The sequence below is a fragment of the Colletotrichum navitas genome (genome assembly GCF_030913465.1).
Source record: "Colletotrichum navitas strain CBS 125086 chromosome Unknown LY79scaffold_28, whole genome shotgun sequence".
NCBI lineage: Eukaryota > Fungi > Ascomycota > Sordariomycetes > Glomerellales > Glomerellaceae > Colletotrichum > Colletotrichum navitas.
Genome location: NW_026850574.1, coordinates 179,132 through 199,625, shown reverse-complemented (window position 1 = coordinate 199,625; position 20,494 = coordinate 179,132). Strand labels below are relative to the sequence as shown.

Below are 20,494 nucleotides of genomic sequence, written 5' to 3'. Positions count from 1 at the left end.
CCGCCCTTTCCACGCCAACCTCGCCTTCTTTTCGATTGAGGGCCTTTCGATTTCCTAATTGCTTCCTTGGCTGGCGAGGCTCGTTTGTCTTCGTTACCCTCACAAACGTCGCCCTGCTGCAGCGACCGACAGACACTAGGCTCCACGAGAATCGGCAATCGACTCAACTCGATTCCACGACGAGACTTCTCCCCGTTCTTTCCACGATACTGTGTGTCTTCTCAACACAGATACATTCGACTGCACCAGTTCTTTCGTTCTTCTAGCTGCACTTAGCTTGCAGCTAGCGATCCCCGTCTTTCGTGTTCGCCCCCGTCGTCCTCGGCGAATATTTCCTGCCAACCCCACATTGCCGAAGCTCCTTATCTCACCTCGCATTTCGACCTCCGCATCGCAGCCTCGTCGAATCGACTCTTCGTCTTTGTGGCCTCTTGATTTCTCACGATATGCCTCGACGGGTTTGTTCACTGCAGTAAAATGTCGTCACAACCAGTCGAGGATATCCTCGAAGAGAGCTATCGCAAGTTCACCCACATTCCTCCGGACCTCCACCTTCTCTGCCCCAAGGTAGACGAAGATGACTTCGAGGATTACGATGACTTGAACACTGCCGGCGAAAGCATCACAGCCCTTGAGAAGAAGGAGAGGGTGGAAAAATGGAAGGAACGGCTCGACATTGCCTACTGGACTAGTCTCCTGCTCGCGTACGGCAAGGACAAGGCTGGTGTTTGGCTTGAGCAATGGGGTGCGCGCATGGCCATCAACCTCCATAACTGCGACAAATGCGTTCTGAACTGGCACATGCACCGGAAGAAGTATATCCAGATCTTTTCCGAGTAAGCTCTCATTCCGCTCTGAACGATACAGCCAGCAATCACCATCGGTGCTAACTGGACCGCAGGAAATGGCCAGAAGAGGCTGTTGCCGGAATCGAAAACTGTCTCCACCGATTTGACTTTGACCGAATTGATAAGGGTCTCCAATGGGCCAAGGACATCATCGGGAAGGTCGAAGGCCAGGGTCGCGTCTTTCAAAGAGCTGACCTTGGTGAGGACCAGGGCGCAGTGCTTCTCACTGTCTACGAGGCCCTCTGCTGTATGGCATACCTCAGTTTGCCCGAGAAACGGAACCTCTTTCAGTTTGTTTTCGTCCGCCTTTCGGGCAAGAAGCCTTTGAAGCTGGGCGAAAACATTCTACTCCCTGCCATGACCCAGTTCCTATTCGGGGAGGACAAGACAAGGCTCCAGTTTGCCGAGAAGTCGTGGGAACGCCTGCGACAGAGGTCGCTGACCGAGGCGCAATTCAACTGGGCCGTTCATGATAACCTGGTGGAGGCGATTCAGTCAGTCGCTCAACGTAACCCCAGGAACCCCACAGACATTCCGGAAATCGAGCGGTTTTGGAAAGCCGTTAACTGGATCATCAAGACCATGGATGACAAGCTCTTGCTGCATGGTCTTCGAAGTATGGAAGTCAAACCAAGCCTCTACGATCTGCTTTTCGTTCATATGCAATGCGAGTCCGAAGCAATCCTTTTGCTCATCATTCAAGCTTTGACCGTCCTCTTGGAGACGTCTCCTCAGGCTTTCTGGGACACGATAGGTGACGCGCGGCCGTTTGTTGTTGTCGAGCAACTCCTTTCTCAGCGGCTCTTCAAACAACTGCTCGCCCAATCACTGACGTTCGCCATACCCTACGACGACGGCAGCGGCAGCAACGACTCGGTTGAGTCAATCACGACTTCGTGGATCAACACGTGGATCCAGTCTCTCAAGCGCCAGCAAAAGAGCGACGCCTGCGAGCAGCTGCTCCATTTGCTTTTCGAACAAATCGTTCATGATGCAAGCATCGGGGAGCAGGGCAGAGCTGCATGCATCCGTGCTGGCTTAGATGCCTTAGACCATGTGTTGAGGTCGTTTCTGGATCCGTCAGTCAATACCGTTTCGAGTACCACATCTGTTTACATCAACTCAATTCTCAACGTCACCTTGAAGCACAAGGATGTCATCAATGATGCTGCGGATACCAAGAGCAAAGAGCAGCACGCCCTGGGCGTGCCCAAAGCAGCCATGAGGGTCATCAGCGCTGCCATGAGCCTGGATTCTAGGGCGACCTCCGAAGAGCATCTCGAACTCCGTAAGAACGAAAACGCGGTTATCCAGACGGCGGTCACCCGCAGATCAGCAGACTTGTGGGACGGGTTTCTGGAAAACCTCTTCGCCGGGAAGCTCCTGCTAGCTAAGACAATGCTCATGGCCATGACCCCTCTAATCAACGTCGAGAGGTTTCGTGGTCCACGTAAGGAGCCGGACAACCTCACCCCGGCGAAGAAGAGCTTCAACAACCACTTCATCAAGGTTGCAGAGGCACTTGGGCGAGTACTACAACGCATGTGCGAGTTCACATCACCGCAACTCAATGAGCTGTGTCTCGTGGGCCAGAGCATTCGTCCCATCATTGCTTTCACTGTACACGGCGAGGACGAAATTAGTAGCGCGAGTGCTGAGCTCATCAAGTCCATCACCGAACAACCTGTCAAGTCGGACGCCATCACAGCGTTGCTTGACCGACACCTTAGCATCACCCTGTCTTCCATGATTTTCGCAACACGGAGGATCATGGAACCATCCAGTGTGGCATGGGGTCCAGCACGGCATATTATCAACACCGCCAAAGATGTACTCAAGAGCCTCAGCGACCTGTCATCGGGAATCCTCAGATCCAAGACGTTGGAAAATAGCGAACAGATCGCCGTCACTGGTTGGTGGGTTGCTCACTGGAAATACATCGAGGTTGCTTTTCAATGCACAGCCACTTGGTCTCACCAGGCAGAAATCAACGTAATGCAAGACTTCTGTCGAGATGTCATTGAGCTGGCCGACGGCATGCTGGCTCAGGATGGCCTTTTTGCCTCGGCACTGCAGGCCACCAACGTGCAGGCACAGCCGCAAGATCTGTCCAAGATGCAGCAGCTTCTGAGAGACCCTCAGCGCCATCTTACTGGCATTGTTAGGATGCTTCGGCTGAGAGACCTTTATCTAGTAGAAGTCACCGTTAAGGTCGTCGCCAAACTACTCTTAAGACTTCGCGAGAATCAACTCGACATACCTGATGAACCGAAGGCCTTTGTCCAAGATTCTTGCGTCAAGTCACCGGCCACCGGCAAGTACCCTATCAGCACCAACTTGAGCGATCAGCAGCGAGCGGAACTTCTCAAAGCCCTTGGCGAAGACGATGATGTGGAAATCATCCAAATCCAGCCAGCCCCCAAAACTGAGAAGCCAAAGAAGCAAAGCCTCATCGACGCTTGGTCCAAATCCGGCTCCTTAACTCCCACTTCCCAAACCAGCCGAACGAACAAGGACGATGTTCTCGAGCTCAGCAGCTCTGTCGATAAGAAACGCTCGATTCTGGAGCAGATGGCTTCTCGGCAGAAGGCGTCCCCCCTCTCAAGCGTGTCCAAACTGCCGCCACCGAAGCCTAGACTTGAGCCCGTAGTTTCGCAAGCCTCGAAAAACGCGCTCATCGAGTCGCGAAAGAAGGCAAAGTTGGAACGTGCCAAGAGAGATGCCGATATGGTCAAGAAAGCACAGGCTCTCAGAGATGCTGCCAACGTCGGCGAGGGTTCAGGGCTAAAGGGCCTCAGTGGTGTCGTCGGGAAAGATCTCGCACCGCAGAAGAGTCAAATTTTGGTCGACAGTGACGAGGAAGAAGAGGATGACTCTGAGGATGAGGATCTCGACAACCTTATCAACAAGGGCCAGCAGGGTCAGAAGGCCGTTGACGAAGCCAGAAGGCGTCGTGAACGAGCGCTGCTCGAGAAGACCCGTGGCCCAGTCAAGAAGGTAAAGGTACAACGCTCGGCCAAAGACATGCGTGCTCGTTTGATCCCGCCGATGGACCAGCTCCACCAGGCCATCTTGGAATGGGACATCTTCCATGAGGGCAATGACCCACCATCGACCTCAGCCTCCTTGGCCATTACACGGGTTGCAAGCACGTACGCCCACCCCGGGGAGTACAAGCAGACCTTCTTGGGCCTCTTGATATCCGAAGCATGGAGATCTTTCGTGACTGCCAAGGATGAGACAACATCCAAACCCTATGGCCTCAAGATTGCCTCTCGTATGAACGTTGATAAATTCCTTGAAGTGACTGCCAGCATTCCCAGCGCTGAGAATAAAGAGAGAATGCTGTCAGAGGGTGACATCGTTCTCGTGTCCAAAGGAAATAGCCCGCTCACGGACAGCTCTGAAGCCCATGCTTTGGCGCGAATCTGGAAAACCACCTACAAGAAAGAAAGGCTGGAAGTGACATACCGCCTGAACAGCAAGAATAATCCCCTGCTTGCTACCAATGTCCTGGGTGTTGGCTCTGAACTACAAGCCGTAAAGATCACTAACATGACGACCATTGAACGAGAGTACGCGGCTCTGGAGAGTTTGCAGTACTACGACCTCATGCTTGAAGTCCTCAAAGCCGAACCTTCACCTATCTTGAAATACGGCGAGGAGGCTGTCAATGGCGTCATGCAGAATTACCAGTTGAATCCTGGTCAAGCCAAGGCGATTCTTGGTGCCAGAGACAATGATGGCTTTACCTTGATTCAAGGGTAAGAATAAACAGACATCCCCTTCCTATTTTCAGTGCTAACACATTGTAGTCCTCCTGGTACGGGCAAAACGAAGACCATTATAGCTATGGTTGGCTCGCTGCTCACGGGTAACATTCAACCTCCGGGAACAGCCATCAAGCCTAAACTTGTGGGCCAGGCAGGCCAGAACGCCATGCCGAAGAAGCTTCTGGTCTGCGCTCCCAGTAACGCCGCTGTGGACGAGCTTGTCTTGCGCCTGAAACAGGGTGTAAAGACGATGAACGGGTCTTTCCACAAGATCAACGTTCTTCGTTTGGGTAGAAGCGATGCCATCAATGCCGCCGTCCGAGATGTCACCCTCGATGAACTCGTCAAACAGAAGCTTCAAGGCGACACCACGCAGAGCAAGGCAAAGGAGGAACGAGACAAGATGCACAACGATGCCGCCAAGATCCGGGATGAATTGGCAGAGATTCGACCCAAACTGGACGAAGCCCGCGCGGCTGGCGACCGAAGCCTATCGCAGGCTTTGCAGCGGTCCTTTGATCAGTTGAAGCGTGCCCAGATCAACATTGGCGCCAAGATTGACGAGGATAAGGCAAGCGGCAACACTGCAAGTCGTGAGGCCGAGATTCGCCGACGACAGATCCAGCAGGAGATCCTTGACGGAGCGCAAGTCCTCTGCGCCACGCTCAGTGGTAGTGGCCACGAGATGTTCAAGAACCTCAATGTTGAGTTCGAGACTGTCATCATCGATGAGGCTGCGCAATGTGTGGAGCTCAGTGCTTTGATCCCTTTGAAGTACGGCTGCACCAAGTGCATCCTTGTTGGAGACCCGAAGCAGTTGCCCCCGACGGTGCTTTCTCAGTCTGCTGCCAGATTTGGTTACGATCAGAGTTTGTTCGTCCGCATGCAGCAGAACCATCCCGACTACGTCCACCTTCTCGATCGTCAATACCGTATGCACCCCGAGATCAGTCTGTTCCCCAGCATGGAATTCTACGAGGGCAAGCTTGTTGATGGCGAGGACATGAGCGCACTGCGCTGTCAGCCCTGGCATGCTAGCGCCCTCCTTGGCCCGTACCGATTCTTCGATGTCGAGGGTACCCAGTCGAAGGGCAGCAAGGGCCGTTCGTTGGTGAACCACGCGGAGTTGAAGGTTGCTATGCAGCTCTACGAACGGTTCAAGGCAGACTTTGGACGAATCTACGATATTCGGGGCAAGATCGGCATCATCACCCCATACAAGGCCCAACTGCAAGAGCTCAAGTGGCAGTTTTCGCGTCATTTTGGAGAGACCATTACTGATGACATTGAGTTCAACACAACGGACGCTTTTCAGGGCCGTGAGTGTGAGATCATCATCTTTTCTTGCGTTCGAGCTGATCCTACCGGCGGTATTGGTTTTGTCAAGGACATCAGACGTATGAACGTTGGTCTGACCCGTGCCAAGTCGTCTCTGTGGATTCTGGGAGATTCAAGAGCATTGGTACAGGGTGAGTTCTGGAACAAGCTCATCGATAACGCGAAGCAGAGATCTCTCTACACGAAGGGGGATATCATGTCGATGCTGCGGAAGCCCATCGCTATGAAGTCACTGCCGCCGCTACCTACGCCGCAGGGCGACTTTGGCATTGAGAAGCCGGAGCAATCACAAGCTCAAGAAATTGACATGACAGATGCGCCGACGGCGCTGCCACGAAAAGCAATCCAGCATCCTCAGCCGCCACCGACGAACCACATAAACGCAGAGCGCCGCCCGGGTTGGGAGGGCAACAGTCGCATCGAGCAGCTCAACGAGAGAGGCGAACTGCAGCCTGCCGTCGCCCGTAGCTCTGACCGACCCCCCGTCATCCAGTCATCGACACCAAAGCAGGAGTCCAAGAAGAGAGCGTCCGATGCCAACGATATGCAACGTGGCTCTAAGCGGGTATGTAAAGACGAATCAAGCAAAGATGCAACCAAAAAGGTTTCCACCCTTGTGCCTAACACGACAACTACAGATGGCGACCGAGCAGAACCGACCTTCCATCAGACCGCCACCAACGGGACCCAGATCAATGGGCAACGCGCCGAAGGAGCCGAAGAAGGCGAAGGACCCGTCTGCCATGGTAGCCCTCGGTCTGACACCAGCTGCACGACCGCCGGCGATGGAGACGACATCGACTTCGAGGACGTTGCCATCAAGCTCTACTCTGCCGCAAAACCGCAACATACCCTCTAGAGTAAGTGGATATAAGATTGCCAGATTTTGGAGCTTTTTGGGACACTGCTAACGTACTTGCTGCTAGCCTCCGGCTCCGGGGCAAAATGGGCAAAACGGCCCCGTCATCCACAGGAAGAAGCCCAAGGCGGATCCCTTCATTCAGCGAAAGCCTCCCAGACGCTAAGGGGGCCAGCCAACTCCAACACGACGGTTGATTGATTTTGTAGATTAGACTCGATATAGGACCGGGCTTGGGCAAAGGCTGTTGCATCACTGAGGGGACATTCGAGCCCCTGGCGTTACAGGTCCAGTTAGGCAAAGGGCGTAGCACCCAGCCTATCTCTCTCTCTCTTTTTTTTCGTTTGTTTTTTCTTCTTGCAAAAGGGCGGAAGGACGTTGTTGCCTTCTCGAGTTTGGTCTAGCCGTGGATGGCATCGGCGCAGGCAATAGGCAGGACGCATCTAGGGGCCGGGGAACTAGCAACGGTGGGAGAGGGGAAAATTGGTTTCCTGCATGGGACTAGCCCTGAGATGCAGCCGACGTAGATCGCCGCAGCATGGCATGAATATGGGATTCTCTGCGCGGCTGTGTGAACGCTAGGACGGGGTGATTAAGGCAGCGGTAGCATGGCACTGCATGGTGGTGAAAGGGTGAGACCGAACAATGTAGACGATGAGAGGCGCGACTTGCGTTATGCAGGGGCTGGGGATAATGTCTCGCCCTTCCTGAGTAGTACGAGAGCGGCCCTGGGCTGCCCGATGAGATGACGATGGATGCTGGGCTTCTTGAGGCCCAAAGCTTATAACGTTGGAGAGGATGTGCGTCATGGTTTCCAAAAAAGGGGGACGATGAAGATAGATCATGCAATGCCACGACGATGCGCGAGGGGGGAAAGCGGAAAGTCACCACCGATCATGACGAGTCTGGCTAGCCCAGACACAGGCACAGGCACACAGGCACACATTCTCTCTCTCTCTCTCCTCCCCCGCCCTTTTTGTCTGTCCTTCTTACATATTAGGTCGTATAATACGAGCTTCCGAGCAGCGTCCGGGAGCGTAGGAGAAGCTCCTCGCCGACTATCGTTGTCAATCCCTTGGCCTCAATCATGGCCGAGGAGAGGGAGCACGGGTTCCGGCCGGAAATCCGAGACATGCAGAGAGCGCGACGCGCTTTGGGGCTCACGTTCCGTCACGAATCGCGTTGCGTGGCTTGTCATTGACCACTGGAAAGAGATTGAGGGAAGGGTGCGGCAGGACGAGTGGCAGGCAAAGGTGTGACGGTCTTTTTCTACAACTAGCTGTTGTACGCTTACACTTAGGCTTGGTGCACCGAAGCCAGAGACGCCCAAAAATTTACTTATGCGTATTCCCCGTATGAACGGGATGGCTGGTGAGACGAGGGGCTAATGGGCAGCGTTGTTTTGCAAGTCTCGGGCTACGGCGGCGGCGGTTTTGCTACCATGGCGGGAAGGCTTGCCAGAACCGCACCACTCAGGTCGTGCGCGGGCGCGGGTGGTGGAGGAATTGACTACAGGCGGCTGACACTTATGTGCGCCAGCCAGGTTCGGGCCATGGAGGATGGAACGGCTAGATATATGGTTAGTAGAGGAGCTCTTGGTGGTGCCGGACGCTTGATGGCTATGGCGTAAGTCGTCGGTCGTATTATGTGTGTGTCCGAGTAGAGTAGCAGCCAATGTTACGCACGGGGACCGGAGTGGCTTCTATTGCCTGTGTTCACTACTAGTGTACGTAGGGTCGCGCTTGGCGACAGAAGAACACCTTGTGCGGTGTGTGGGAAGAAGAAAGCAAATGGACCAACCGGACGAAACAAAGAAAGGAGGGGAAACGTGGTCGGCAACGGGAAACCACATGGCGAGCTCGGCGGCATGTCTTTGACGATGACGAGGACGGGATTTCGAGACTTGAGGACAAGACAAGACGTCAGGGTCTCGCCGTTGCGGCAAAGCCTCGGGGGAAGGGAAATGGAAGCGGGATGGATTGGCGACGCCCACAACGAAGACAAGAGACAGGAGAATCAAGCCCCGGGGCCACTGTCGTGTTTCTTTTCATCTCGGGGTCTGGGTCTAGTCTTTTCTTCTTCTTGCTCTCACTCTTTTTTTTCTTTCTCTCTTCTTTCTTGTCCGCCTCATGTTTTCTTATCCTTGAAGAGGGTTTCCAGACCTCCGGTCGGACCTAGCCGTAGCCCTGAGTGGCTCGAGACTCCGTGAAGCATAGGCTATGATGTGCACACTGGGCAAGAGAGAAACATTATGTGGAACGCCGGCGAGGCGCCAAGGACGAGGGGGATGAGTGACTGGGATGGCACGGAGAGTATTGCGATCAAGAGGGGTAGACACCTATCATTCGATCGCCTGCAGGTTTGGACTGGAGTTACACCATGGATTCATGGGATGGATGATAGAAGGGCAGACGGGGGGGGGGGGAGGGGGGCCAAGGGTCCCTGCCGGGGGTGAGGAGAGAGGATGGGTGTGGTTCTCTGTCCAGGTCGCGGACCATGGCCTCTCTCAAAGTTTATCTGCCCTCCGCCTTCTTGTGTATCTCTTGGCGATTGAAGATGCTTCTGGCCCAGGCAAACTGGGCTTCTTGGGTGTTTAGGTCTCGCTCGTGTCGGACAGCAATCGATACGGGGCGCGGGCGGGGCTTGCGTGCATTTTTCTTGTTTCTTGAGGCGTTTGTCTCTGTTTCGGCTGTCATGGGGAGGAAGTATTAGCCGGAAGCGATGAAAGGGAAGGAGTGACGGAGGGGCCAAGCGGAAGTGTTGAGCGGACCGGGGTCTGACGGAGGGCAAGGAGATCTCTACAGAGGGGATGCCCGTAAGACGACTAGGGTAGCTCACGATCGATCGTAACGCACAAGGGTATCTGTGATGAATTGTAGGTGGATGGGAGTCTGGGAGCGGAGCAAGGGAGGGGAGAGAGAGGGAGAGAGAGAAAAAGAGGTTGAAACCGAAAGTTTAGTGTAGACAGGCAGGTTTAGCAGTGGAGTAAGGACGCTTCTATGGATACATACCACCTTACCTTAACTCGGTTTACCTTACTTTACCTTACAGTACCTGGCATCGACCCGGCATCGATGCGGGTGTTGTCGGGGGTCGGCAGGGCATGTCAAGGATGTACGCAGTCTTGACGATGTACGAAGTCGATTGGGAGCAATATGATTGGAAGCAATATTAGGAAGTGATGCTGGGGATGTGCAGCTGGGAAGGAGAGGGATCTGTGGACAGGGGGTGGATGGACAAGGGCAGGGGGGGCAGGTCGCTCTCGGGTGACGCTTCCGGGGCGAGCGGACGGGGGGGGGGGAAGGTTGCTTAGTTTACTAAGGTGCAGATACTAAATGAAGCGGTCCCCCATAGTGTCGCACAAGTACCTAGACAAAATATCAACCATACACAGTCGTAGAAGCTGCTTAGTTTACACGCGTACGAAGAATGGAGACCACATGCAGATATGAAGATGCTGGGATAAGTTTAGCGAGAGGGACGTACAGTACACCTGGGTGCGTGATGGACCATGGTTGTTTGTACACGGATCGCCCGAGATGCAGAGCCGATCTGCCGCAGTTGGCAGCGTGACACTGGGGGGACCGCTTATTAGGCTATTACACACATTGCGTTGCATTGCAGTGGTTCGTGCCTGCACATAATCAAGCATACGTACGGGGGGTATTATATCGGGCTTTTGGCGGGAGTGCTCGTCCGTTGAGGCTGTGCTCGCCATGAGAATCAGCTGAATGAATAGGAGCTCGTTGCCAGCCGGAGTTGGTAAAGCACCGCATTATCTTGGCATGTGTTGTAGGTTCTGTGGGAAAGGGTCGGTTGCAACAACATCTCGTTGCCTGGCCGGAGGTTTCTCATGCTCGATATCGGTCGTGTTTACAAATCGAGAGACACTCACTCTGCTGAGTACCACACGGCGGCGGGCGTTTCCTCGTGAGGGCATCTCCAGCCGATATCAGGTTGTACCAGTGGTGATTACAGGTACCCGAGGTCGGCAGTTTCCTCAGATACAAACATATACCTTGTCTACCTATCTACCTAGGTACAAGCTGCATGTACATCACACATGCATGCACACGGCCCCAAGAAACAAGCAAGCGACAGGTACTGGTAGTGGATCGTCTGCCACCAACCCGTTTCCTGCTAACTTGTGATAGTCAGATTGCATCGCTGTTGCCCCCCTTTCCTCTTCCTTCGTCTTGTGTTGCTCGGAACAAAGAATTCAGTCCCTCTGGCCAATCAATATGGTTTGTCGACGACAAGAACATATGGGCGATGACGGCAAGGACAAATCGTACAGACGAAGGAAGCAATAAAAAAAGAAGGGGGAGCGCAGGGCTGAGAGCGTCGCCAAACACTTTGTGCCCCCTAGTCCTCCCCTTGATAAAACATTGGGACACGGACGCTGCTCCCCGAGGTGTGATGCAGGTAGACAAGAATGAGAGACATTCGAGAAACACAATCACTCTAAGGAATTCTCTCACTCTCCCTCCCGCCTGTCATCTCATTCGACAGCCAACCTGTCAATCGTATACACTCCGTCGTATACACGCTGAGAGAGAAAGAGAGAAGGAGGAGGTAGGGTACAAGGTAGGGTACACAGACACTGGCAGAATGCCTGGGTACGCACATGCCATCGTATCCCTACCGCGCATCTGGTGGTGTAGACTACCTACCGTATCCTCTCAGCAAATGTGAAATCCGCACGGGCCACGGGCTGCTGGAAAGGGGTAAGCGGGCTGGCAGAAACAGGGATCTAGATGTGGCAAATACAGGAATTCATTTACGTCAGCAGCAGGTAGGTGGCAAGGGTTAGGGTTATATGGGTGGGTGTGTGTGTAGGTAGGTTGACCGCCTGTTATAATGGGACTAGCGTGTGGCCCGTGCGGATTTCACATCTGCTGAGAGGATACGGTACTCAGTACATTGTATCTGTCCCTTGCTGGGGTTGTCCAGCGTCCGGGAAACGTCCGGTCCTGCCTGAGCGACCTCCCGTTTCCCTCGGCGGTCCTTTCCGGACCCTGTCGTGTTGCTCTGCTCATCCTTGAGCATTGAGCATTGGGCATTGGAAGACCGGTCTCCCCTTAACCGAGAGAACGGGTGACGGATCAGACCCCTGTCCTACTGTATGCACGCCAAAGGCTATGACCGTCGTTTCTTCTCTCCCACCGGTCCGCCTGCCATTTTGACAGGCCCTCTTTCACTTCGCCTTGCTTCTTGGGTACCTTCCCACCTATCTAGTGTAGGTACTGAGGGGAGCCATCCATGTTGGCCTGCTGTCTACTGTCCGTTACTTGTTGTAAATCTTGCTCCGGACCACTGGCAAAGAGAAGAAGATGAAGATGAAGGAAAAGAAGCCAGCCTTCTCTCTCTTCGCCCGAGCATTTTCTGTATGGTGCCAAGTGGCACACATTGGGTGCACCACACGCCTTTAGCTGGTGGACCATCCGGTTACAAGGCGCCGGTAGAAGGAATATATCATGGCTGGCCTTATCGTGGCGCTGTCAACTGGTTCTTCTTCTTTTGGCCTCCTTCCTTTGCCTTCGTCACGCCTTGTTCATGCTCCCGGCTGTCGGAAGTCTGTCTCTGGGCACCCCGAGATGGGCATTCAGCACCAAAAGGAAGAAAAAGAAAAAAAAAATCGTATTTCGTAGACAATCCATCCTGAACTTGAGTCTCAGCGCCACGCCCACCAAGCGGCTCCTAGACAACAATCTAAAGCTCCGCCTTCTCCCTTGATCTCTGTTCTGAGGCTTCCTGCACCCCTCCCCTCCCCCAACCGTTGCGCGCCGCCCACGTTCTTCTTCCCTTGGTCACTCACCACCTGGTCTTACAGACAAGAGAGGTCAACCGAAGAGTCTGGCCAAAGCGTTGGTCTCGAAGCCGCTAGCACTCGTTCTCATACTTTTTTTTTCCCTTTTTTTTGCACGGACGCCTCCCCTCGAGGGGTTTGACGCTTCTACCGCTGGCATCTGACGCCCTCTACCTCCTCTCCAGTCTGTTCGTTCCAACGGTCGCCCTGAGGGATAAGAACATATATCGATCCCGCCCGTCCACGGCTTGACCCTCAAAGAAGAGTGGCAAATGATCCGAATGCTGTTGCACGGCCTCTGATATTGTGGTCTCCCCTCTTTCCTTTCGTCTTCTACAGCCCTCCCCCCTCTATGCCTCTCTCCCCTTTCCATTGCCTCTTGGGAGTTGATGAATCGACTTCGTTGTTTCTTCCCAATCCCCCCCCCCCCCCCCGGGCGGAACATTCCGATCTCTGATCTACCTTCTCGTTTCAATTACGTGACCATCATTCCACTTTCTTCCACGAGGGTGTCGCCGAGCGACCCCGTGTTGCTCAGATTTGCTTGCTGCGCCGCAGGCAAGTTGTCTGCCCAGGAGTTCTACCATCATCACGCAAACCTATTCAAAGCACCTTACGCACATACGAAATCTCGCTCCATTTCCGCTCTTTCCCCATGGGCACGCTCCCCTCCAAATCAACTCCATTTACACCACTGAAGCCTTTTGACCGTCTGACGAAATGATATTTTCCGAACACGTCAACGGACGCAACGAGGTCGTGGTAGTCTCATCAGAGTCGGGTCCGCCACGGCTTGATCTGAACCTTACTCCGGGTCGCCGAGGCACCTTTGACAGTCTCGACAGTGACTTTGACAGGCGTTTCTACCCTCGCACGGCACGCTCGTCCAACGACCTCTTCGCCCAGACTCTCGAAGGGATGGACATGATGGACTGTGACTCGGAATGGGGTGCTGTCCGCGCAAGAGCCCGGGAGAACAACGACAGACAGGGTCTAGCGGACCTCATCGACTTCCTCAGAACCACTTCTCCGCCGTCAGGCTTCCCTTCACAGTCTGTCTTCGATGAGGACACCAACGAATTACAGGAACTACCAGAGAAGTGGAGACTTCTCAAGAAGCTGCGTCGCCCGCGCACAAGGGCCAGGTCTTTGTCGCCTGCCCGTCGACCTCTGAACGCAGGCCTGCCTAACTCTGCCGTTGTGTCCAAGACAAGCAGCGGCAAGTCGCATATCGCAATTTCCATTCCGTTGGAGTATTGCCACGTAGGCCCGGATTCCGATTGGGCTCTCGCCATCTTCAATGCCACGCCGCCGCTTCCACCAAGCCCTCCGGCGCGAAAGAGCGATGATGAAACCGACAACGCCGCCGTCAGGCCTTATGCTAGTGAGCGTAAAGTTACTGTCCTCAAGACTGTTAGCGAGAAGGGGTCTATCTCAACCATCAACACTGTCAACACGATAAGCACCAGAATGGGAACCAAGGGCTCAGTGTCTATCTGGCCCAAGATCACCCCAAATCCTATGAGCCCGCCCATGACACCTTACACTACGCCGCCCGGAAGTCTACGTGAGTCTTCTTCGAGCAAGGACAAACACAACCGGATACCTCTAGCCGCGTTGCAGTATGCCGAGATTCCTGCAGATCCTGTTTCGACACGCAGAAGGCTAGGCGGCAGTCTCGACAAGGGCCATCACCTCGGCAGCGACGAGGGTTACCTCGCCCAGGTGGCAATCCCAAACGCGCGAAAACCGAAAGTCAAGTCGTCTCATAAACGTCCCGAAAATATTACTCTGTCTCCACGCAGGTCGAGCACAAAGATATCTAGCCCTCAAGTAGACCAAATCCTAAACAGCCAACACTTGATTGGCGGCAGTAATGATCGCAACGCTCAACACCAAGGCGTGGCATCGGATGTCCCCCAGTTGAGCCCGACTACCTACTCAGAGTCGAACTCCATTAGTCCGAGTGTTACCACAGAGCTATCTGAGCCGGTGGTTTCAAGCGCGCGGTCCGCGAAGGCTTACTCGATGGTTTCCATAGTACGCCCTGAGATGCCGTCGACGACGCCTAGACAATCATGCCTTGCCCGGCCGGGAAGCAGTGATACGGCGCAGACAACCCTGGTCGGCGAGTCCGTCGCGTCTCGGAATGCCTCTACAAGAACCGCTTCCTCAAGACAGAGTCGCAGAGAGCGCGTCAGGTCTATCAAGCAGCGGGACATGGAGGCTCTCAAATCTATTACAAAACAGGTGTCGCAGGAGGAGGATGGCGAGGTGACTCCGAGGCCGAGGACCTGCGACACGGCTATCAGTTCTCTGCGTCTGCCTTCTCGTGACGGAACCTTTGGCTGCAACGATCACTTCTCGCTTCATGAAATTGAGACGAAGCTTTCCGCCACGAACTTGGCCAACATGGCAAAGTCCCATAAAAAGTCGTCGCATCGCGTTTCCCATGGCACCGCAACCAAGATATCGGACTGGCAGGCCACGCAAGAACCAGAGACACCAGGATGGGAGACAGCGCGAGAGGAGCTAACGCCCGGCTGGGAGACTGCTCAAGAAACGCCGGCGATAGACTGGGAAAAGACGCCAATTCTGGTTGAGATGACGGAGGACCAGGTAATCTCGGCCGCCGCCAGCACTAGAACCTTTGGCAACGGTGATGCCAGGGACAGCACCCTGAGCTCCGAGCCTCCCCGTCGGTGGGGGAGCCTTCACCGCGCCAGCTGGGCTAGCTCAGTACCGCTTTTGGATCGGATAGGAAGCTTTGCACCGTCCGACGAGAGCACGACACAGGTCGTGGAGGCGGACGGCAGCCACTTGCCCCCACGCCGAGCTCCGAAGTCACGAGCCGACTCTGTCACACCATCACAGGCGGATGCGGATCAGCCCTACTTGGACAGCTTCAGCTCCCGTGGCCCTGGCAATCCGGCGCATATAGACCCTGTCGATGATGACCAGTCCATCGCGGGCAGCATCGCGGCGTTCCCCAAACCTGGTTCCGGCGCTGGCCCTCGCTTGAGCGCTATCATGCCCGTGGCTGAGGTGGTACCTTCGGCGCCACTCGACGAGAGATGGTCGGATTCGGCTCTCAACTCGCCCATGACCGTGGTTGAGCTTTCCTATCCGCCCTTCGCCGATGACCTGACACCGCGACGGAGTTCGATGCCGGTGGCTCACCTGCCCACCGCCGGCAACCCGAACATGGCCCAGCCTGATGCTTCTAGAGACCAGAGGCAAACCAACGGTAACAATCGAAGAGAACCTGCCCCCGTCGACGGCAACACAGGAGGGACAACGGCCTTGCGTCCCCCAAACCGTTCGAATGAGGAAGACTCCGTTGGCATCGCAAACATGTCGTCTCGTGAGCTCCGCAACCACTACGCCAGCCTCCGCAGCACGCGTGTCAACGATCTCGCGCACGAGATGCTCTTGAATCAGGAACGTCTCGAAATGCGCATGCACCGGCAGGAGCGCAACCAGATTCTCTTCATCGAACGCCTTCAAAAGTGCATGAGCGAGCTCCAGAGCCTACCCGAGGACCCCCACCTGGACCCTCACCCGCAAGACTGGACCCTCAACGACGATGAGGACAACATCTACGAGGGGCTGCGCATCAGCCGGGACCCGAGGCACGAGATGCGCGCCCGCAAAACCGTCCGGCTCAACACCCCCAACCGTCCACTGCAGCAATACCAGCCTGGTCCGCGCCACTCTTCCCGCCGGGTCATGGACGTCGCGGGTGTATTTGATGATTTTGCCGGCGACTTTGTCGAGCCACGGCAGCCTCAGCAGCATCAACAGGTGCCGAGGGAGCCGTCGATGTCGCATGACACGCCGCGCATGGTCCGAGGCAGCAGGTTCCAAGCCGTGATGTCGACACCAATGACCACGCGCGGCGGGCTGGACGCCATGGACCCTCTCATTCGGGAGCTGCAGCTGGCGGCGAGGGTGAGCTTGGAGACGACGCGGACGGAGAGGACGGAGACGTCGCAGGTTGGCGACTATAGCTACGCCATTGTTTAGCGTGAGACGGGTTTACTCTTCCTTCACTCTTTGCTGTCTGATGCTTTTTTTTTTCTTTTTTTTTTTTCTTCACCTCTTTCTTTTTTTATTTGATATTTGGGGGTGCCGGCCGTCAATCGCAGAACAAAGTTGTGGTCTCTATGAGCAGACATGGCGTTTTATGAACTGTCTAGTATGGGGGCGGATTTCCTTTGTCGAGGCTGGAACGCGAGGCCTGTAAAGTCTGTATTGATGTGCGTATACCCAGTACTCAAAATCGAGTATTGTTCTGTTTCCATGTAGTGAGATGAATGAGCATTCTGCGCTGCTCATGCGTCGGCAATGAATAGAACATCATTTCAACAAAAAATGTGCTTACCGCAAGTACTTGAGGTGCAGAAAGCAGATGCATTCATGTGAGTCAAAACAAGGCGGGAGGTGAGATGCGATCGCCCTAGAGCCTCAGTAGTATTAACAACCCAAACTGACCAATGCGTGTGAATTGTAATTAGTGTGTGTGTGTGTGAAGGCGACAAAGGAATCCTGTAGCCGGGCGAAGCTTCAGCCAATGACGTCGTCGACACCCCCTGCTTTCCCTCCAAAGACTTGGGAGGGGGAAGTGGTGCGTCGCAGTGGGCTCTTCTCCATCATTCCAAAGTCATGATGTCTTTGACTGAGGACTGTGGAGAAAACTCAGCTCGACAGCCGCGTCTTCTGTCTGGTGAGTAGTTAAGTTAATACTGGTCTGAACATTGTGCGTACATGTTCCGTTCGATGTGATTGGGTCCTTGTTCTTCATCCAGCTTCATTCCGTTCCGTATCCAAACAGTCTTCTGCATGCCACCCCGGGTGAGCCGCCAGCGACGACAACACTAGCTGCCCATGAGCCAAGCACTGCTATCCACGTTCTGAACCCCCGGATCCCCAAAATTGTGTACAAGGGATCAGGCAAGAAAAGAGGAGAAGAAGAGAAAAAGGGGTCATGTCCAGCCCCTGGATCCTCGTCTCCCCCGCATCCCGCGGCATCGGCGCCCACCTGGTCGGGCACCTCCTCCGGACGACTGCCGCGCCGGTCCTCGCGACGTGCCGCTCGCCCGACACCACGTCGGCCAAGCACCACCTCCTCGACCTCCTCGCCCTTCCCGCCGTGGAAACGGAGGACCTCGCCTCCCGCCTCAAGGTCGTGAGGCTCGACGTCACGGACGAGGCCACCGTCGCCGCCGCCGCCGCCGAGGCGCGCGTCCTGTTCCCCGACGCCACGCACCATCTCCGGCTGGCCCTCGCGATCCCGGGGATCCTGCACCCGGAGAAGAGCCCGGCGCAGGTCGAGTACGACAGGGCGCTCGAGACCTTCCGCGTCAACACGCTGGGCCAGATGATGCTGATGAAGCACTTCTCCCCCTTCCTCCCCCGCCGGTCCGCCGACCTCCTCGGCCCCTCGTCGTCATCCGGTGACGCCAGGGGCCTGCCGCCGGGCCACGCCGTCTGGGCCGCCATGTCGGCGCGCGTGGGGTCGACCTCGGATAACCACAAGGGCGGGTGGTACTCTTACCGCGCCTCCAAGGCCGGCGTCACGTCCCTGGCCAAGTCGCTGGACCTGTGGCTCCGCGCCCGCAGCGGCGATAAGGCCATCTCCGTCGCGTACCACCCGGGGACCGTCAAGACGGGGCTCTCCGAGGCCTTCTGGAACACGGTGCCCAAGGAGAAGCTGTTCGAGCCCGAGTTTGCGGTGGAGAGGATGTGCAAGGTTTTGACGGAGGAGGTCGGGGTCGAGGGACGAGGCCAGTTTTGGGACTGGCAGGGCAAGGAGATCTTGCCATGAGGACCCCCTCCGTTCAGTACGACGGGGAGGGACTTGTACAAATAGGAGGCTTCAAAACGCTACCCTGAAAAAGGTGGCCAACCCCTCGTGAACACTGGCGGCGCCGGCTTATCAGAGGCGGGTATCATGGAAAGTAATGAAACGTTGGCATCATCGTTCCATGATAACTGTCTATATGTGTCGTGAAGAAATGGGTAGTCGTACACTGGACACGAAACATCTACGTAACTCCGTGCTGTGAAAGGAACCGCAAACACCTTTATTCTTACACCGCCCGACTTACAAGGCTACGTCCTGGAAGGATGCTCCGTCAGGGGAGGTGCCAGTCTTCTGCTTCTTGCTTGGGTTGTCTTCTTCTCCTCTGCCATCCTCGCTGCCCGAATCCGACTCCGCCTTTGACCGATAAGCGAGGTTCTGCTCGTCCTTGTCCTCCAGTCGCACCTTCTGCTCCTCTTGGTCTGCGATCCTCTTCTGCTCTGCTTCCTTCTCCTCGTCGCCGGTAGATTCAGCGTCCTCCGCCTTGGATGCAGGCTTCTCGCTCTCCCCTTCGGGGGACTTGGCAGACGTGGCGGCCACCTCGTAGTCGTTCTCTGACGTGTTGACAGCAGGGGGGGTCGGTAGCTCCTTCTGCATCTGAGGGGTCTGCTGCGGTTGGGGCGGAGTCGGCGCTTGCTGCAGCTCATCGCTCGAGGGGCCGGGCCTGAGGGCGTCAAGGTAGAACTTGGTAACACCGAGGATACGGCCGTTCTTCTCGCACGCCTCAACCCACTCGGGCCGGACGACAGGGATGTTTGTCTCGACGGCCTTCTCCCATGCCAGCCCGCGGCCTTCGGTGGTGACGAAGTGTGTTGTATCGATACGGACGCTGTCGACGATCTTGGCGCCGATGCGGTCGACGGCGGAGGCCAGCGCCTCTTTCGTGGCGGCAGGCATGATGCCCGTGGTGATAGTGATGCCACTAAGGTCCGTCATCTTGTGGGTACGCACGACGACCTTGTCGGAGCTGAAGGTACCGGCCGTGGTGCGCAGAATAAGATGGAACGTATACTCCGTGTCGACGGCGAGGCCACTGATCTTGGTGCTGTGCATCTGCAGCGGGCGGGGGATGCTGCCGGCCTTTTGACCATTGCGGTATAGGGAGAGGGAGATGAGGTCGGCAGTCGCGAGCTCGATCGGGTCCCACTCGAGGACGACGGAGGTCTGCGTCGCGTTGCGGCAGCGAAGGATGGGAATCGCGGGCGCGCTGGCCCCGAAAGCGGAGTAGATGCGGTCCTGAAGCTCGCGGAAGGCATGTTCTGTCTTTGCCTCTGAACCCAGGTTGCGAGCGACAGTGATGTCGACGATGCTACCGGAGGAGATATTGGGGGGTAGGAGGATAGAAGGGAACTCGATCTGGAGGGTATCGTCAGTATGGAGCGTCAAGGGGAGGTGAAGATAAGCTTGGTGGATGGGCATCGAGGCCGGGGAGGTGTCTCCTAGGGAGAGGCCCCCTTATCCATCGTTATCATCAGACGTGCATCATGGACAACGTACTAGGCGCTTGTCCGGCGTCAGAAGCACAGTGACGCCGGCGTCAACCTTGCCGACGGTTAGGGAGACGAGCATAGTGGGCTGTGATTGCTGGTGCTGAGTGTGTTTATCGTCTTGGTGGCGTGCGATGTTTCTGTGCCGAGCCAAGCGGTCAATTGCCTAGATCGCCCAACCGTCGATATCCAGTCCGTTCTTCGCTGGTGGTGTCCGGCTCGTATTCGCTTCAGTTGGCTGAAGGGTGGCAGTCAGGTGTGCATGTAGGCGAGACACATATACTGGTTTAGAGGTGCAACGACAGTCACTGTTGATTGCTAGGTTGGCAGCTCCAAACGTCTCGGCTGACAGCTCTGCGCTAGCGATGTGATTCGTCGCCAACAACTCCAAGCATTGGCTCAGGAACAGAGCGGGCACACAAAGAGTGTGCTCAGGTACGTACCGCCCTGCCCTGTGCTTCACCGGGCACTTATCACTTTGCATGGAGTACTATTAACTAGCCAAATCTAACAGTTG

The 20,494-nt window shown here is 55.5% G+C and overlaps 7 protein-coding genes across 7 annotated transcripts; 6 read left to right on the top strand and 1 right to left on the bottom strand.

The window, feature by feature from the left end:
* Positions 1 to 477: 477 nt before the first annotated feature.
* On the top strand, positions 478 to 6,818 carry LY79DRAFT_515258 (helicase sen1; the record flags this gene model as incomplete). Its single annotated transcript, XM_060554693.1, has 3 exons — positions 478 to 836; positions 902 to 4,612; positions 4,664 to 6,818. The coding sequence occupies 3 exons, from the start codon at positions 478 to 480 to the stop codon at positions 6,816 to 6,818; spliced, it is 6,225 nt and encodes a 2,074-aa protein (XP_060414339.1).
* Positions 6,819 to 7,279: 461 nt separating this feature from the next.
* On the top strand, positions 7,280 to 8,446 carry LY79DRAFT_193558 (uncharacterized protein). Its single transcript, XM_060551409.1, has 2 exons — positions 7,280 to 8,071; positions 8,135 to 8,446. Exons 1-2 carry the CDS (start codon positions 7,574 to 7,576, stop codon positions 8,204 to 8,206), a joined length of 570 nt encoding a protein of 189 aa, XP_060414338.1. The 5' UTR covers positions 7,280 to 7,573; the 3' UTR covers positions 8,207 to 8,446.
* Positions 8,447 to 9,231: 785 nt separating this feature from the next.
* LY79DRAFT_553384 (uncharacterized protein) lies at positions 9,232 to 9,717 on the top strand. Its single transcript, XM_060557776.1, has 2 exons — positions 9,232 to 9,507; positions 9,657 to 9,717. The coding sequence occupies exons 1-2, from the start codon at positions 9,315 to 9,317 to the stop codon at positions 9,695 to 9,697; spliced, it is 234 nt and encodes a 77-aa protein (XP_060414337.1). The 5' UTR covers positions 9,232 to 9,314; the 3' UTR covers positions 9,698 to 9,717.
* A 1,073-nt stretch (positions 9,718 to 10,790) lies between these two features.
* Positions 10,791 to 11,527, top strand: LY79DRAFT_553382 (uncharacterized protein). Its single transcript, XM_060557775.1, has 2 exons — positions 10,791 to 10,908; positions 10,973 to 11,527. Exons 1-2 carry the CDS (start codon positions 10,886 to 10,888, stop codon positions 11,511 to 11,513), a joined length of 564 nt encoding a protein of 187 aa, XP_060414336.1. The 5' UTR covers positions 10,791 to 10,885; the 3' UTR covers positions 11,514 to 11,527.
* Positions 11,528 to 13,047: 1,520 nt separating this feature from the next.
* On the top strand, positions 13,048 to 17,117 carry LY79DRAFT_553379 (uncharacterized protein). The gene has a single exon (XM_060557774.1). The coding sequence runs from the start codon at positions 13,348 to 13,350 to the stop codon at positions 16,651 to 16,653; it is 3,306 nt and encodes a 1,101-aa protein (XP_060414335.1). The 5' UTR covers positions 13,048 to 13,347; the 3' UTR covers positions 16,654 to 17,117.
* Positions 17,115 to 18,596, top strand: LY79DRAFT_553378 (oxidoreductase). The gene has a single exon (XM_060557773.1). It carries the CDS (start codon positions 17,615 to 17,617, stop codon positions 18,452 to 18,454), a length of 840 nt encoding a protein of 279 aa, XP_060414334.1. The 5' UTR covers positions 17,115 to 17,614; the 3' UTR covers positions 18,455 to 18,596.
* On the bottom strand, positions 18,597 to 20,345 carry LY79DRAFT_553377 (BRCA1 C terminus domain-containing protein). Its single transcript, XM_060557772.1, has 2 exons — positions 19,988 to 20,345; positions 18,597 to 19,846 (listed from the first exon to the last, which is right to left on the bottom strand). Exons 1-2 carry the CDS (start codon positions 20,057 to 20,059, stop codon positions 18,734 to 18,736), a joined length of 1,185 nt encoding a protein of 394 aa, XP_060414333.1. The 5' UTR covers positions 20,060 to 20,345; the 3' UTR covers positions 18,597 to 18,733.
* Between the last annotated feature and the right edge of the window lie 149 nt (positions 20,346 to 20,494).